The sequence below is a fragment of the Oncorhynchus keta genome, chromosome 22 (assembly GCF_023373465.1).
Source record: "Oncorhynchus keta strain PuntledgeMale-10-30-2019 chromosome 22, Oket_V2, whole genome shotgun sequence".
Taxonomy (NCBI): Eukaryota; Metazoa; Chordata; class Actinopteri; order Salmoniformes; family Salmonidae; genus Oncorhynchus; species Oncorhynchus keta.
The window spans coordinates 38,240,821-38,257,080 of record NC_068442.1 but is presented as its reverse complement, the minus strand read 5'-3'; the positions used below and the strand labels follow the sequence as shown (position 1 = coordinate 38,257,080).

At 46.8% G+C, this 16,260-nt stretch overlaps 1 protein-coding gene across 20 annotated transcripts in view; it reads right to left on the bottom strand.

Annotated features, from left to right (window-relative positions):
* LOC118401430 (polyamine-transporting ATPase 13A3-like) overlaps positions 1-16,260 on the bottom strand; it is a 57,668-nt gene that overhangs the window by 7,129 nt on the left and 34,279 nt on the right. For 19 of the 20 annotated variants that reach the window (XR_008075560.1, XR_008075562.1, XR_008075569.1 and 16 more), the window contains 20 exons: positions 15,991-16,167; positions 15,683-15,840; positions 15,297-15,485; positions 14,935-15,147; positions 14,541-14,660; positions 14,269-14,286; positions 14,015-14,168; positions 7,173-7,418; positions 6,266-6,438; positions 5,709-5,831; positions 5,536-5,615; positions 5,377-5,419; positions 5,156-5,265; positions 4,885-4,981; positions 4,672-4,744; positions 4,350-4,527; positions 3,860-4,044; positions 3,590-3,678; positions 3,370-3,450; positions 312-404 (listed from right to left, as the gene is read on the bottom strand). Coding sequence is in view for 4 of the 20 variants with exons in the window: in XM_035798922.2 (XP_035654815.1) it covers positions 312-404; positions 3,370-3,450; positions 3,590-3,678; positions 3,860-4,044; positions 4,350-4,527; positions 4,672-4,744; positions 4,885-4,981; positions 5,156-5,265; positions 5,377-5,419; positions 5,536-5,615; positions 5,709-5,831; positions 6,266-6,438; positions 7,173-7,418; positions 14,015-14,168; positions 14,269-14,286; positions 14,541-14,660; positions 14,935-15,147; positions 15,297-15,485; positions 15,683-15,840; positions 15,991-16,167 (2,600 nt within the window). In the remaining 16 variants the exon portion in view is untranslated. The remainder of the gene's footprint in view (positions 1-311; positions 405-3,369; positions 3,451-3,589; positions 3,679-3,859; positions 4,045-4,349; positions 4,528-4,671; positions 4,745-4,884; positions 4,982-5,155; positions 5,266-5,376; positions 5,420-5,535; positions 5,616-5,708; positions 5,832-6,265; positions 6,439-7,172; positions 7,419-14,014; positions 14,169-14,268; positions 14,287-14,540; positions 14,661-14,934; positions 15,148-15,296; positions 15,486-15,682; positions 15,841-15,990; positions 16,168-16,260) is intronic. The other variant, XM_035798924.2, reaches the window with a different exon arrangement.

The following is a 16,260-nucleotide window of genomic DNA, read 5'->3' as shown; positions in this document are numbered from 1 at the left end:
CTATTTCCACTCTTAGCGGCTTACAGGAAAGCTGTGAGGTACATGCAACAGGGGGAGCTTACTGGAGCAATATCAGTACTACTGCTGGAGCTTTAGATAGGAGGGAAGACTGGGGCAATCTTGTTCCCAGAGGAGAGTAATAACACAGGAGACCCACCAGGGGGCAGAAGAGGGGCCAGAGCACAATCAGGTCTGCACATGCAAGGTCTGGGGAGGGTATATAGAAAGAAGGAAAGAAAGAAAGAAGAGGGGGGCACAGGGGGAGGTGAAAAGCGACGGTGGAAGAGAGGAGGAGCGTCAGATTTCCCAACCTGTGTTGTTGGAGCGGCATGGGTGGTGCCATAGCCGCCCTGCTTGTCTCGGCTGAAGACAAGCTTCCATAAGACGACGTCAAGGACGAGGGTCTATGGAATAATAGGCGCAGTGGGCAGGAAAGAATTACAAAGAGTAGAGTGGCTACTTGATCACACAGCGTCTCTCAAGAAGATTTTGTACATTCGTTTTTTTTGAATAGTCAAACTATTGAAAGGACATTTAGGGTGATTTCAGGGCTTGCCTTAGTCGTGATGATAGGCAAAAGGAGTTACTCTCAAAATAAATGAAAACAAATAAAGCGAGAGTGTTAACTTCATCTACAACAGAAGAACGGTGCTTTTTGAAATTTGTTGTGATGATTTTGTTTTGTGACAGATCCGTTGCTGGTGATTATCCATGGAGTGTCATTGATTGGGGAGTGAGAGGTTGGCAGCTTTGGAGAGAGCACCATCTTGTCACTGCTAAGCTGTTCTTGGGCTTGTGAGGCTCAAGAGGGGGGATAAGAGCAGCACAGTAATATAGTGTCTTCTGAAAGTATTCATACCCCTGGACTTATTCCACATTGTTTTGCATTACAGCCTGCGTTACAAATGTTTTCCCCCTCACCAAAGTAAAAACATGTCTTTTTCAATAAATGTGCAACATTTTCTAAAAACATACAGAAATATCTATTTTACTTAAGTACTCACACCCTTGAGTCAATACATGTTAGAATCCCCTTTGGCAGTGATTACCCAGTATTTCTGGGTAAGTCTAAGAGCTGTGCACACCTGCATTGTACAATATTTGCCCACAGAATTGTCTAAATTCTTCAAGTTCTGAAATTGTTGCTGATCATTGCTAGACATCTATTTTCAAGTCTTGCCATAGATTGTCAAGCAAATTTAGGTCAAAACTAACGCGGCCACTCAGGAACATTCACTGTCTTCTTGGTAAGCAACCCCAGTGTAGATTTGGCCTTGTGTTTTAGGTTATTGTTCTGCTGAAAGGGGAATTCATATCCCAGTGTCTGGTGGATAAGCCTGTGCTTAGCTCCATTCTGTTAAAAAAAAACCCTTTTTCTTCTTTTACTCCAGTCCTTAATGATTACAAGTATACCCACAAGATGCATTGGAAATATGGAGAGTGTATTAGTTTGCCCCAAACACAACACTTTGCATTCAGGACCAAAAGTGAATTTCTTTGCCTCATTTTTTTGCAGTATTACTTTAGTGCCTTGTTGCAAACAGGATGAATGTTTTGGAATATTCTGTACAAGCTTCCTTTTCACTCTTGCAAATATGTTAGTATTGTGAGGTAAATAAAATGTTGATCCATCCTCAACTTTCTCCTATCACAGCCATTAAATGCAAACTGTTTTAAAGTGACCATTGGCCTAATGGTGAAATCCCTGAGCAGTTTAATCCCCCTCTGTAACTGAGTTAGGAAAGACACCTGTATCGTTGTATTGATACACCATCCAAAGTGTAATGAATAACTTCACCATGCTCAAACGGATACTCAATATCTGCTTTGTATATTTTTACCCATCAACTAATAGGTGCCCTTCTTAGCGAGACATTGGAAAACTGTGGTTGAATCAGTGTTTGAAATTCACTGCTCGACTGAGGGACCTTACAGATAAACTGTATGTGTGGGGTAGTCATTAACAAATCATATTAACACAAGTACTACACACAGTGAGCCCATGCACTTATTAAGCACATTTTTATCCCTGAAATTATTTAGGCTTGCCATAACAAAGAGGTTGAATACTTATTGACTCAAGACATTTCAGCTTTTCATTTTGTATTAATTAGTCAAAATAAACATAATGCCACTTTGACGTTATGGGGTAGTGTGTAGGCCAGTGAAATGTTTTCTTCTCTATTTTAAATTCAGACTGTAACAACGTGGAAAAGGTCAAGGGGCGTGAATACTTCCTGAAGCCACTGTAGTGCTACTGCTCTACTGTGCAGGGTAAGCCAGGAACATTTTCTAATAGTAAATCACTGGTAAGCCATTATCATTGGGCCACAAATCTTTAGGTCATCATTTTCTGACACCTGGAGATTGAGAGAGAAAAGGGACTAGGTGTGTAACCAACCACCCATTAGGTTGAATGAGTGGACTACAGTATGGCAGTCACTTTGGTGATTGCAGGTTTTATTTACAGGTAGGAATTATGTGATGAAGGCGATTAAGCCAAAACGTTAAGCCTGTTTTTGTATATCCCATCAATGAATGTCAAATCTAGGCAGAAATTGAGTGTTCGTTATGTTCCTGGATAGGCACCCGTTGAAGTCCTGGGGTAAGGAATGTTTTTTGGGAGGAATTGTGTGTATGTGTCCGCTAAAAGGTAGAGTTTCATTGGGTTACATCAATGAAAGACAATGAAGAATGTCTGACTTTTTCATAATGAAAAGGTAGTCAAATGGTATGTCAGACAGACATTGGCTCAGCCCTCAGCTTCATCTGTTAATATTCTGCCACAGTCACTCTCCAGTCGGTCAGTAGGCCACAGTCACTCTCCAGTCGGTCAGTAGGCCACAGTCACTCTCCAGTCGGTCAGTAGGCCACAGTCACTCTCCAGTCGGTCAGTAGGCCACAGTCACTCAGTAGGCCACAGTCACTCTCCAGTCGGTCAGTAGGCCACAGTCACTCTCCAGTCGGTCAGTAGGCCACAGTCACTCTCCAGTCGGTCAGTAGGCCACAGTCACTCTCCAGTCGGTCAGTAGGCCACAGTCACTCTCCAGTCGGTCAGTAGGCCACAGTCACTCTCCAGTCGGTCAGTAGGCCACAGTCACTCTCCAGTCGGTCAGTAGGCCACAGTCACTCTCCAGTCGGTCAGTAGGCCACAGTCACTCTCCAGTCTGTCAGTAGGACGCAGTCAACACACAATCCAGCACCACCTGACTGAACCTAAGTGCCACTAATGAAAACATTGCATGACAAAACAAAAATTGTACATGAGAAAATGACCGATGTAACATGGTGTAAAGAGAGCTCAGAATAATGCAAAATGGACAGCGCACATCTCACTTTGATGTTCATGCGTTAGTGTGTGTGTCTTACCTCCACCAATACAGACACGGCTGCATTGACTATGATGATGAAGAACAGAGTGATTCTCCATTCAAACGGAACACACACAATCTATATAAAAAAGAGAAAGATTCACAAGACAGTGGAGCAGTGCCATGTCAATTCACAATGTCACTATTGTAGGACTCAATTCAACCAAAGCTTGAGGCTAATATCTGTATAAAGCTTGTCTCGGTTGACGTCCACTCACCTCTAGGAATTCATCGATAGCAGACACAGGGTAAAACATTATGAAGAACATAAATATGTACAGGCCAATACATGACACCACAAAAGGCCCTGCAGAGACGGAAGAGAGACGATAAAACCAACATGTCAGTCACACAGCAAAAGACACTCCCCCCAATGTTGCACTTTCAACAAATCTCAAACCGTCAACTGATTTTAGAACCAACACTTAAACCTTTATCTGATTTTCAGGTAGGTATGTGGGAACATTGGTGTAAGTAGTGATCCTCACAGTTTTTGTAACTGGGCTGTCTGAAGGGCTTCCCCTTGGAGAAGACGATGGCCACGATGAGGTACTGGAAGGAGGAGACGTAGAACAGGGAGGTGTTCTCGTAGTTCTTGATGTTGTGGTCGTCCCTCTCCTCTGAGGAGTTGTGTTCTGGCCCCAAGTTGGCACGGAGGGACGAGTTGCAGGCACTGGGAGAGGAGACACAGGGCACACACACAGATGTTTAGCAGGAAGCAGCTTTACAAGTCAAAAGCTTACTGGCGACGTCCCTACTCTTTGAGGTAATGACATACAGGAAGACAATCACGGCTAATGTTACTGTGTTTACAGTTGGTTATTGGTTTGTTTTGAGTCTGGTACAGTTGTCTCATTGGTCCATTGGTGTTTTGTTACAGGTGTCTTATTGGTGATTTTAGACTGATACAGCTATCCTCCAAATAGTGTGTTTTGAATAGGTCCAATAGTTATTGTGGGGGTTTGAACTTGGACTCACTTGGACTGTGGCGTCCAGATGTGGTACCAGGCCTGGTGTCGGACCCAGAGGAAGGCAATCGTCTGGAAGCCCAGACAGATGAGGATCTGAGTCAGCACGGAAAACAGCAGAGGGCCTGAGATCAGACCTGAGGGGGGACGCCTCGACACCAGCTCCTTCCACGCTGGGTTCAGAGACACTGGACAGAGAAGTTGGGAGAGAAAAAGAGAAGGAACCAGAAGATAGAAAGTTGGTACTAGATCAAACAAGTAATGTCTGCAGCATCAAAAAAGGGAATTTTGCAATAACATAACGCTCCATCTAACTGGTGTTGTTTACTTACTGGTGAAGACTACGAGGAGGATGATTGCGATGTCGATGAAGAGGAACTGGAAGTCTCCCAGGTTACTGAGGATCTGACAGGGTTAGAGAGAGGTCAGAGATCAGCTACTATATACACCAGAGAGTAATATCCATAGAATGACATATTTAATAGGATCTCTGAGGTATTCTCCTGACAGGAGTGCAGAGACTAAAGGAGGGGTACTGTACTCACAGAGTAGAGAAGGGTGACACTGATGTACTGGATGATGCTGTAGAGGGCCATGAACTTGAACACACAGAAGGAGGTGATGAGAGCCGCTCGCCCTTCTCTGTGGAGAAAGAGTAGTTTTTATTGCGGCGCAAACAAATGAGTCAGCATGCAAGTTCATAAGGCTGACTGATTAGCCTGGAAGCTTGGTAGTAGGATGGTGTTAGTTTGTTAGCCATGTTCAGCTGATGGTGTAGGGTAGTATTGTGGTGCTGGAGGCCCAGGGCAGGCCTACCTGATGAGGCTAGGCACACAGGAGATGTTGGGTGTCCTGGAAGTGAAGGGAGAGGCTACAGAGGCCTCCAGCTCAGAGAGAGAGATCCCACCGTGAGCCCTCTTCAAAGCCTGGAGAGCGAGGGTGGAGGAGACGGTAGAAAGTTGTCAGAAACAAGAACATTAAAAGGAATGACGGTGTCTTTACTTCTATTTGCATGCTTTCAAAGAGTCTGTACTTACACCACAATCGTTTGCGCCGTCTCCACACATGCCCACAAAATAACTGCAGATGGGGAAAGAGAAGATCATTTGACTGTTGTAAATGTAATTAATGAAATGTTTAAATATTTGAAAAGATCTATGAAGAGGGTGAACTGAGTCAACAGGGTTTCTACTCACTCCACACTCTGCAGTGCCTCAATGAGCTCGGTCTTCTGGTCGGGGGCCATTCTGGCAAACACAGTGCCATGCAGCACCAACTACACCAGATAGGTCAACAACAATGCATTAGACACAACCAAATCACAACAGCAGTAGCTATGCGTTTATAGGGGAATGGAGGGGTGGTGTACCTTTTGCAGCAGGTCCTGAAAGTGCTCAGTGATGACAGCAAAGGACTTGCCACTCATAGCAAAGTGGTACTGGTCCTGAGGCTTGTGAGTGTGATGCACATCCTCTAGATTGATCTGTACTTCCTGTTGGGACAGGAAGGGGCAGGGAAAAGCAGGTGCAGGTGAGCAAGGGAAGAATGACATCTTGTAAATGATTGAAAGGTACAACATGGCCTTTGTAGATTAACAATCATTCAAGATAGAGACGAACAACTTCAGTTTCCATATAAACTGACGTGGAGACCTCGAGGTATGCCACTAAATATACATATTCCCGATAGCATCTCGACACAATGACTGGCTGGCGGTGTGACCTCTGTGAGCCAGTGTCTGGAACACAGAACACACACATTCATTCATCCATTCCTGCTGCGTGTGCTCACTGGGAAATTTCTGAGTTCTGATGTTTTCCTGCATGGATCTAAGGGGGATCAGTGTGTGTGTACATTTGTGTGTGTGTGTGTGTTTGTGTCTGTCGGAGCTGTAATGAGCCACACCCACCACCAGGGGTCCCTCACCTCCAGGCGTGGTGCTTTGCCCACATGTTTGCTGGGGTTGTCTGCGTAGCGCCAAATGATCTTGGCCGCCTGGCCATCTTTAGGGGGCAGCGCGTCGGCGATGATGACCTGGTCCTGAGGGGGAATCATGCCACAGTCCCTAGCCACCGAGATGGCCGTTAACATGTTGTCACCTGGAGGAGAGATGTTTTACACTGAGTGTACAAAACATTAAAACACACTTTCCATGACAGACTGACCAGATTAATTCAGGTGAAAACTATGATCCCTTATTGATGTCATTTGGAAGGGGTGCAACTCAATATTATGAAGGTGTTCCTAATGTTTGGTATACTCCGTGTATGTTGCCCTTAAGCACAAACCTATTCAAAACCATGAGGGGGAACTCCAAACAAATAATTTCCTAAGAGGGGACTTCATTCTATTCTCGAGTGTGAGACGGGGGTATTGTCCTGGCGCTCTCCCCATTGTGACACTCCAAACCTGGGTAGGGGTTGTGAGTGGGATCGGGTGGCCTGCGGATACTGGCTCTGGACCAGCGACCTGCATGAAAGGACTTGGCGGGCGCTGAAATTCTATCTGATATTTTGATTACATTTACACTGCTGAAAGCGACAGAGAGAGAGAGAGAGAGAGAGAGAGAGAGAGTGCGAGCGAGTGACAAAGAGAGAGAAAGAGAGAGAGAAAGAGAGAGAGAAAAAAAGGGGGGACAGGCTGGACTTTGGGGCTTTCTGCCCGTTAAGCTGCAAGACCCAGAACTATATTTGTCAGGATTCCAGGAATACATCCATCAAACTTTGAAAACGACAACAAAAAGTCAAGTCTACTGCAGGGAGGAAGGATAGATTTAGTGTGTTAATGAATGTCTGTTTATATGTTAAACATGTTGGTGTGCCAGTTCTCTCACCAGTGACCATGACGGTGCGGATGTGTGCCCTGCGGAGGTCCTGCAGTACCCCGGAGGTCTCAGCCTTCAGCTTGTTCTGCATGATGATCAGCCCCAGGAACTCCATGTTGGCCTCCATCTGATCCCTGTTGACGTTCTGTACTCTGTGCCAGGTGAGTTTGGACTCCAGGCGGCGGTGGGCCAGGGCGATGACCCGGAAGCCCTGCTTGGTGTAGTCCTCCAGAACCTCTGCAAAGTCTTCTGGAACTACACACACAGACAGAGAGAGAGACACACACAGACAGAGAGAGAGAGAGAGAGACACACACAGACAGAGAGAGAGAGAGAGAGACACACACAGACAGAGAGAGAGAGAGAGAGACACACACAGACAGAGAGAGAGAGAGAGACACACAGACAGAGAGAGAGAGAGAGAGACACACAGACAGAGAGAGAGAGAGAGAGACACACACAGACAGAGAGAGAGAGAGACACACACAGACAGAGAGAGAGAGACACACACAGACAGAGAGAGAGAGACACACACAGACAGAGAGAGAGAGACACACAGACAGAGAGAGAGAGAGACACACACAGACAGAGAGAGAGAGACACACAGACAGAGAGAGAGAGACACACAGACAGAGAGAGAGAGAGACACACAGACAGAGAGAGAGAGACGCACACAGACAGAGAGAGAGACGCACACAGACAGAGAGACGCACACAGAGAGAGAGACACACACAGAGAGAGAGACGCACACAGAGAGAGAGACACACACAGAGAGAGAGACGCACACAGAGAGAGAGACGCACACAGAGAGAGAGACGCACACAGAGAGAGAGACGCACACAGACAGAGAGAGACGCACACAGACAGAGAGAGACGCACACAGACAGAGAGAGACACACACAGACAGAGAGACAGACACAGACACAGACAGACACACAGACAGAGACACAGAGACAGAGACAGAGACACAGACAGAGACACAGACAGAGACAGAGACAGAGACACAGACAGGAGAATTAGACCCAACCAAATCATGAGAAAACGAAAAGATAATTACTTGACACATTGGAAAAACAGAGCAAACTAGAATGCTATTTGGCCCTAAACAGAGAGTGCACAGTGGCAGGAAAGCTTTGACTATGTACAGAGTCAGTGAGCATAGCCTAAGAGAAGACAGGCTATGTGCACACTGCCCACAAAATGAGGTGGAAACTGAGCTGCACTTCCTAACCTCCTGCCAATGTATGACAATATTAGAGACACATATTTCCCTCAGACCCACAAAGAATTAAAGAACAAATCCAATTTTGATAAACTCCCATATCTATTGGGTGAAATACCAGTGTGCCATCACAGCAGATTTGTGACCTGCTGACACAAGAAAAAGGGCAACCAGTGAAGAACAAAAACCATTGTAAACACAACCTATATGTATGTTTATTCATGTGATGTATTTGCACATCATTACAACACTGTATAAACTCAGCAAAAACAGAAATGTCCCTTTTTCAGGACCCTGTCTTTCAAAGATAATTCGTAAAAATCCAGATCTTCATTGTAAAGGGTTTAAACACTGTTTCCTATGCTTGTTCAATGAACCATAAATAATTAATGAACATGCACCTGTAGACCGGTCATTAAGACACTAACAGCTTACAGATGGTAGGCAATTAAGGTCACAGTTATGAAAACTTAGGACACGAAAGAGGCCTTTCTACTGTGGAAAACACCAAAAGAAAGATGCCCAGGGTCTCTGCTCATCTGCGTGAACGTGCCTTAGGCATGCTGCTAGGAGGCATGAGAACTGCAGATGTGGCCAGGGCAATAAATTGCAATGTTCGTACTGTGAGATGCCTAAGAGAGACAATACGGACAGCTGATCGTCCTCGCAGTGGCAGATTACGTGTAACAACACCTGCACAGGATCAGTACATCCGAACATCACACCTACGGAAAGGTACAGGATGGCAACAACTGCCCGAGTTACACCAGGAACGCACAATCCCTCCATCAGTGCTCAGACTGTCCGCAATAGGCTGAGAGAGGCTGGACTGAGGGCTTGTAGGCCTGTTGTAAGGCAGGTCCTCACCAGAAATCACCGACAACAACGTTGCCTATGGGCACAAACCCACTGTTGCTGGACCAGACAAGACTGGCAAAAAGTGCTCTTCACTGACGAGTTGCGGTTTTGTCTCACCTGAGGTAATGGTCGGATTCGCGTTTATCGTTGAAGGAATAAAGGTTACACCAAGGCCTGTGCTCTGGAGCGGGATCGATCTTGATCTACTTCCGGCGCCGACTGAGATGGCCGCCTCGCTTCGCGTTCCTAGGAAACTATGCAGTTTTTTGTTTTTTTACGTGTTATTTCTTACATTAGTACCCCAGGTCATCTTAGGTTTCATTACATACAGTCGAGAAGAACTACTGAATATAAGATCAGCGTCAACTCACCATCAGTACGACCAAGAATATGTTTTCCGCGACGCGGATCCTGTGTTCTGCCTTACAAACAGGACAACGGAATGGATCGCTTGCAGCGACCCAAGGAAACGACTACGAAAAAGAGGGAAACGCGGCGGTGTTCTGGTCAGACTCCGAAAAAGGGCACATCGCGCACCACTTCCCAGTATTCTTCTTGCCAATGTCCAGTCTCTCGACAACAAGGTTGATGAAATCCGAGCAAGGGTGGCATTCCAGAGGGACATCAGAGACTGTAACGTTCTTTGCTTTACGGAAACATGGCTTACTGGGAAGACGCTATCCAGGGCGGTGCAGCCAACGGGTTTCTCCACGCATCGCGCGGACAGAAACAAACATCTCTCTGGTAAGAAGAGTGGCGGGGGCGTATGCCTCATGACTAACGGGACATGGTGTGATGAAGGAAACATACAGGAACTCAAATCCTTCTGTTCACCTGATTTAGAATTCCTCACAATCAAATGTAGACCGCATTATCTTCCAAGAGAATTCTCTTCGATTATAATCACAGCCGTATATATCCCCCAAGCAGACACATTGATGGCTCTGAACGAACTTTATTTAACTCTTTGCAAACTGGAAACCATTTATCCGGAGGCTGCATTCATTGTAGCTGGGGATTTTAACAAAGCCAATCTGAAAACAAGACTCCCTAAATTTTATCAGCATATCGATTGCGCAACCAGGGGTGGTAAAACCTTGGATCATTGTTACTCTAACTTCCGCGACGCATATAAGGCCCTGCCCCGCCCCCTTTCGGAAAAGCTGACCACGACTCCATTTTGCTGATCCCTGCCTACAGGCAGAAATTAAAACAAGAGGCTCCCACGCTGAGGTCTGTCCAACGCTGGTCAGACCAAGCTGACTCTACACTCCAAGACTGCTTCCATCACGTGGACTGGGACATGTTTCGTATTGCGTCAGATGGGAATATTGACGAATACGCTGATTCGGTGTGCGAGTTCATTAGAACGTGCGTCGAAGATGTCGTTCCCATAGCAACGATAAAAACATTCCCTAACCAGAAACCGTGGATTGATGGCAGCATTCGCGTGAAACTGAAAGCGCGAACCACTGCTTTTAATCAGGGCAAGGTGTCTGGCAACATGACTGAATACAAACAGTGCAGCTATTCCCTCCGCAAGGCTATTAAACAAGCTAAGCGTCAGTACAGAGACAAAGTGGAATCTCAATTCAACGGCTCAGACACAAGAGGCATGTGGCAGGGTCTACAGTCAATCACGGACTACAAGATGAAATCCAGCCCAGTCACGGACCAGGATGTCTTGCTCCCAGGCAGACTAAATAACTTTTTTGCCCGCTTTGAGGACAATACAGTGCCACTGACACGGCCTGCAACGGAAACATGCGGTCTCTCCTTCACTGCAGCCGAGGTGAGTAAGACATTTAAACGTGTTAACCCTCGCAAGGCTGCAGGCCCAGACGGCATCCCCAGCCGCGCCCTCAGAGCATGCGCAGACCAGCTGGCCGGTGTGTTTACGGACATATTCAATCAATCCCTATACCAGTCTGCTGTTCCCACATGCTTCAAGAGGGCCACCATTGTTCCTGTTCCCAAGAAAGCTAAGGTAACTGAGCTAAACGACTACCGCCCCGTAGCACTCACTTCCGTCATCATGAAGTGCTTTGAGAGACTAGTCAAGGACCATATCACCTCCACCCTACCTGACACCCTAGACCCCCTCCAATTTGCTTACCGCCCAAATAGGTCCACAGACGATGCAATCTCAACCACACTGCACACTGCCCTAACCCACCTGGACAAGAGGAATACCTATGTGAGAATGCTGTTCATCGACTACAGCTCGGCATTCAACACCATAGTACCCTCCAAGCTCGTCATCAAGCTCGAGACCCTGGGTCTCGACCCCGCCTTGTGCAACTGGGTACTGGACTTCCTGACGGGCCGCCCCCCCAGGTGGTGAGGGTAGGCAACAACATCTCCTCCCCGCTGATCCTCAACACGGGGGCCCCACAAGGGTGCGTTCTGAGCCCTCTCCTGTACTCCCTGTTCACCCACGACTGCGTGGCCACGCACGCCTCCAACTCAATCATCAAGTTTGCGGATGACACAACAGTGGTAGGCTTGATTACCAACAACGACGAGACGGCCTACAGGGAGGAGGTGAGGGCCCTCGGAGTGTGGTGTCAGGAAAATAACCTCACACTCAACGTCAACAAAACTAAGGAGATGATTGTGGACTTCAGGAAACAGCAGAGGGAACACCCCCTATCCACATCGATGGAACAGTAGTGGAGAGGGTAGCTAGTTTTAAGTTCCTCGGCATACACATCACAGACAAACTGAATTGGTCCACTCACACTGACAGCGTCGTGAAGAAGCGCAGCAGCGCCTATTCAACCTCAGGAGGCTGAAGAAATTCGGCTTGTCACCAAAAGCACTCACAAACTTCTACAGATGCACAATCGAGAGCATCCTGGCGGGCTGTATCACCGCCTGGTACGGCAACTGCTCCGCCCTCAACCGTAAGGCTCTCCAGAGGGTAGTGAGGACTGCACAACGCATCACCGGGGGCAAACTACCTGCCCTCCAGGACACCTACACCACCCGTTGTTACAGGAAGGCCATAAAGATCATCAAGGACATCAACCACCCGAACCACTGCCTGTTCACCCCGCTATCATCCAGAAGGCGAGGTCAGTACAGGTGCATCAAAGCTGGGACCGAGAGACTGAAAAACAGCTTCTATCTCAAGGCCATCAGACTGTTAAACAGCCACCACTAACAGTGTGAGTGGCTGCTGCCAACACACTGTCATTGACACTGACCCAACTCCAGCCATTTTAATAATGGGAATTGATGGGAATTATGTAAATATATCACTAGCCACTTTAAACAATGCTACCTTATATAATGTTACTTACCCTACATTATTAATCTCATATGCATATGTATATACTGTACTCTACATCATCGACTGCATCCTTATGTAACACATGTATCACTAGCCACTTTAACTATGCCACTTTGTTTACTTTGTCTACACACTCATCTCATATGTATATACTGTACTCGATACCATCTACTGTATGCTGCTCTGTACCATCACTCATTCATATATCCTTATGTACATATTCCTTATCCCCTTACACTGTGTATAAGACAGTAGTTTTGGAATTGTTAGTTAGATTACTTGTTGGTTATCACTGCATTGTCGGAACTAGAAGCACAAGCATTTCGCTACACTCGCATTTTAACATCTGCTAACCATGTGTATGTGACAAATAAAATTTGATTTGATTTGATCTGGAGGTGGAGGTTCCGTCATGGTCTGGAGCGGTGTGTCACAGCATCATCGGACTGAGCTTGTTGTCATTGCAGGCAATCTCAACGCTGTGCGTTACAGGGAAGATGTCCTTCTCCCTCATGTGGTACCCTTCCTGCAGGCTCATCCTGACATGACCATCCAGCATGACAATGCCACAATGTCATACTGCTCGTTCTGTGCGTGAATTCCTGCAAGAGAGGAGCGGGATCGATTTGGAGGTGGCCACTGCCATGGCCAGTGAAGAACCCGGATCTCTTTGAGCACGTCTGCAACCTGTTGGATCGGAGGGTGAGGGCTAGGGCCATTCCCCCCAGCAATGTCTGGGAACTTGCAGGTGCCTTGGTGGAAGAGTGGGGTAACATCTCACAGCAAGAAATGGCAAATCTGATGCAGTCCATGAGGAGGAGACGCACTACAGTACTTAATGCAGCTGGTGGCACCAGATACTGACTGTTACTTTTGATTTTGACCCCCCCTTTGTTCAGGGACACATTATTACATTTCTGTTAGTCACATGTCTGTGGAACTTGTTCAGTTTGTATCAGTTGTTGAATCTTGTTATGTTCAAACAAATATTTACACATGTTAAGTTTGCTGAAAATAAACAGTTGACAGGGGACATTTCTTTTTTTGCTGAGTTTAGACATATGACATTGAAATGTCTATTCTTTTGGAACTTGTGTAAGTGTAATGTTCCCAGTAAATGTTTTATAGTTTATTATCCATTTCACTTGCTTTGGCAAAGTAAACATTGGTTTCCCATGCCAATATAGCCCTTAAATAGACTGTTTGTGTGTGTGAGAGAGAGAGATGGGTTCAGAAACTTCTTGGAAATGAAGGAAAAGACATGATTCCAGGCAGTAAACCTTTGAAACTGCTGGTCTTTGATCATGCCACTACACTGTTGACATCAAAGCGGTCAATTATCTCACTTGGTTAGACCAAGGGACTAACAATTCAGTAGCAGAGCATTCGTTCATTACTATACTGACCGTAACTTCTTCTCAATAGGAGCGTCTGCAAAGTGCATAGGCAAATTCAGAGTAAACAGTTGAGACCAACCAGTGTCTTTCTTGCAGAGGCTGGCCACCACCTCTGGTGCCCCCTTGAGGTAGGCATCCATGCGCTTCTCCCCCAGCAGACGGGCCACCACACACATCCTCTGCAGCGCCGAGGAGAAGGGGAACTGACGTACGATACCAATCTCATAGGCCGACTGCATGAGGACAACACACAGAATGACCTTTAACCTCCAGACCTTTCACCTCTACGTAAAGGTACAATAAATATTCAAAACTTGAGATTGCACTACTTACCGACAAGTCATACAGCTCCTACAATGTGAAAGACAAGAACATAGAGTGAACGTACAGTCACTCTGCGAGAGGAACATAGAATGTGAACATAGAAAACCCAGATACCATTCAGAACTATGATTAACATGAACTTGAATGTTTACACATGACCAAGAGCTAACAGCAACAGACCAAATCAACATGTGATGAGGGAGACATGATCAATGCTGAGGGTGTGTGTCCATTGGGGGCAGCACTGAGCCTTGCTCTCAGGAGGGGTAACCTGTTCGCACCATGTCCTGTTCAGGTGACATGACGGGCTCGGGGGGCATCAGTTGCTTGGGGGGCCGCACCACGGTGGGCATGATACGGTTGTGGAGGGAGGTCTCCTCTTCAGTGGCCTCCTCCAGGATCTGACAGGGAGAGGAGTCAACATTAGAAAATCTAAGCAGCATCGAAAGTCAAGATTTCAGCTGACCAGCATCGCAAAATGGATACCATAAGTGTGATCGGAACAACATTGAAAGTCAGGGAGAAGCAAATATATGTCTGAAAATAGAAGCCGGAAAATCTCTCAATGCAACATATTTTGAGTCAACATTTCTGAGCATGAAACACATTGTTTGGGTAAAGAAAGAGTGAAGGACACACAGGTTAGAGATTAAGGGTAAAGTTTCAGTCACTCACCCAGCCTGTGGCCTCGAACATCTTCAGATCCAGAGGGTCTCCGGACAGCTTGCCATCGATATTGGTAAGAGAGTGGCAGGTGGCCATGCAGGCTACAAACTGGGACTTAACCAGAGTGTCCTTGTAGGCATTCTCCTCTGACAGGTGGAAAGTCCCCTTCTCCACTCTCTGGACTCCCCACAGGTCTAATCCATCCTCTGTGAGTGTACCTGTCTGAAGACAGAGGCACGAAGTGAATAGGGGAGATATATAGCACTAACTGTTGAGCAGGGCGATTACCATACCGGATCACCACACCACGACTAGTTTCCCCAGCACAGCCTCTCCTCTACCAATGTGTGTGTGTGTGTGTGTGTGTCCACCTTGTCGAAGCAGACCAGGTTGAGCTGGCCACAGATGTTGATCCTCTGGGGGCTGATGCAGAAGATGCCGATGCGTTTGAGGCGGCGCTGGGCGTACACAATGCCCGCCGTCATGGCAGCGGGCAGCGCGGGGGGCACAGTGATGGTGATTATGTCCAGGGACTCAATGATGATGGTCTTGGCTGGCACCTGGGGTACAGTAGACAAGGAAAAAATTGACAATTACAGCAGGGGTTACTGTAGGGATTGAATTGGTCGTGAAGCTAACTAGCCATAATAGTCCACTGTGATCTAGAAACCTTCTACAGCCTCTATAGGACTAGTCACTCTCCCTCCCACTCCCTCCCCAGCCCAGCCAGAATATAGTGTACTGTGTGGCCCAGTACATTGTTCATGATGCTGAGGACGATGGAGTAGACAAAGCCAATGCCAGCTATAGCCACCAGGCACAGCAAGAAGAGGTAGGCGTCGCGGTACAGCTTAAAGTCGGTGGGCTTGGGGTACAGGATGGAGCGCACCAGCTGGCCCTTAGCTGTGCTGAAACCTGGGGGGGATGGAGGAGGCACTACATTCAGAATATGGTAAACACTCCTTATTTTATTATCCAAAATCAGATCATGATCGTACAACAATTTGAAAAGGCATACTGTGTGTGTTGTGACTGAGGACACGAACGGACACACAGACGGCTAACCTGTGCGGACCACCACTGCCTTGACCAGCTCCCCTGAGTAGAAGCGGGTCTGTATGACGTGCGTGCCACAGAAGAGGGTGTGTCTCTTGTGCTCCTCCATGCTGTAAGCTGCGTCACCCTCCTTGTCCCCTTCGCCCGGGTTGGGGAGGTTAGTCTTGGTGACTGGCACACTCTCGCCTTGGGGGAGGGGGAAGAGCTAGGTATTTACAGAGTGTAGTGTTATGTGAGGCTTTGCACAAATGTCAAATAAATATATTTTAGAATTCTGTA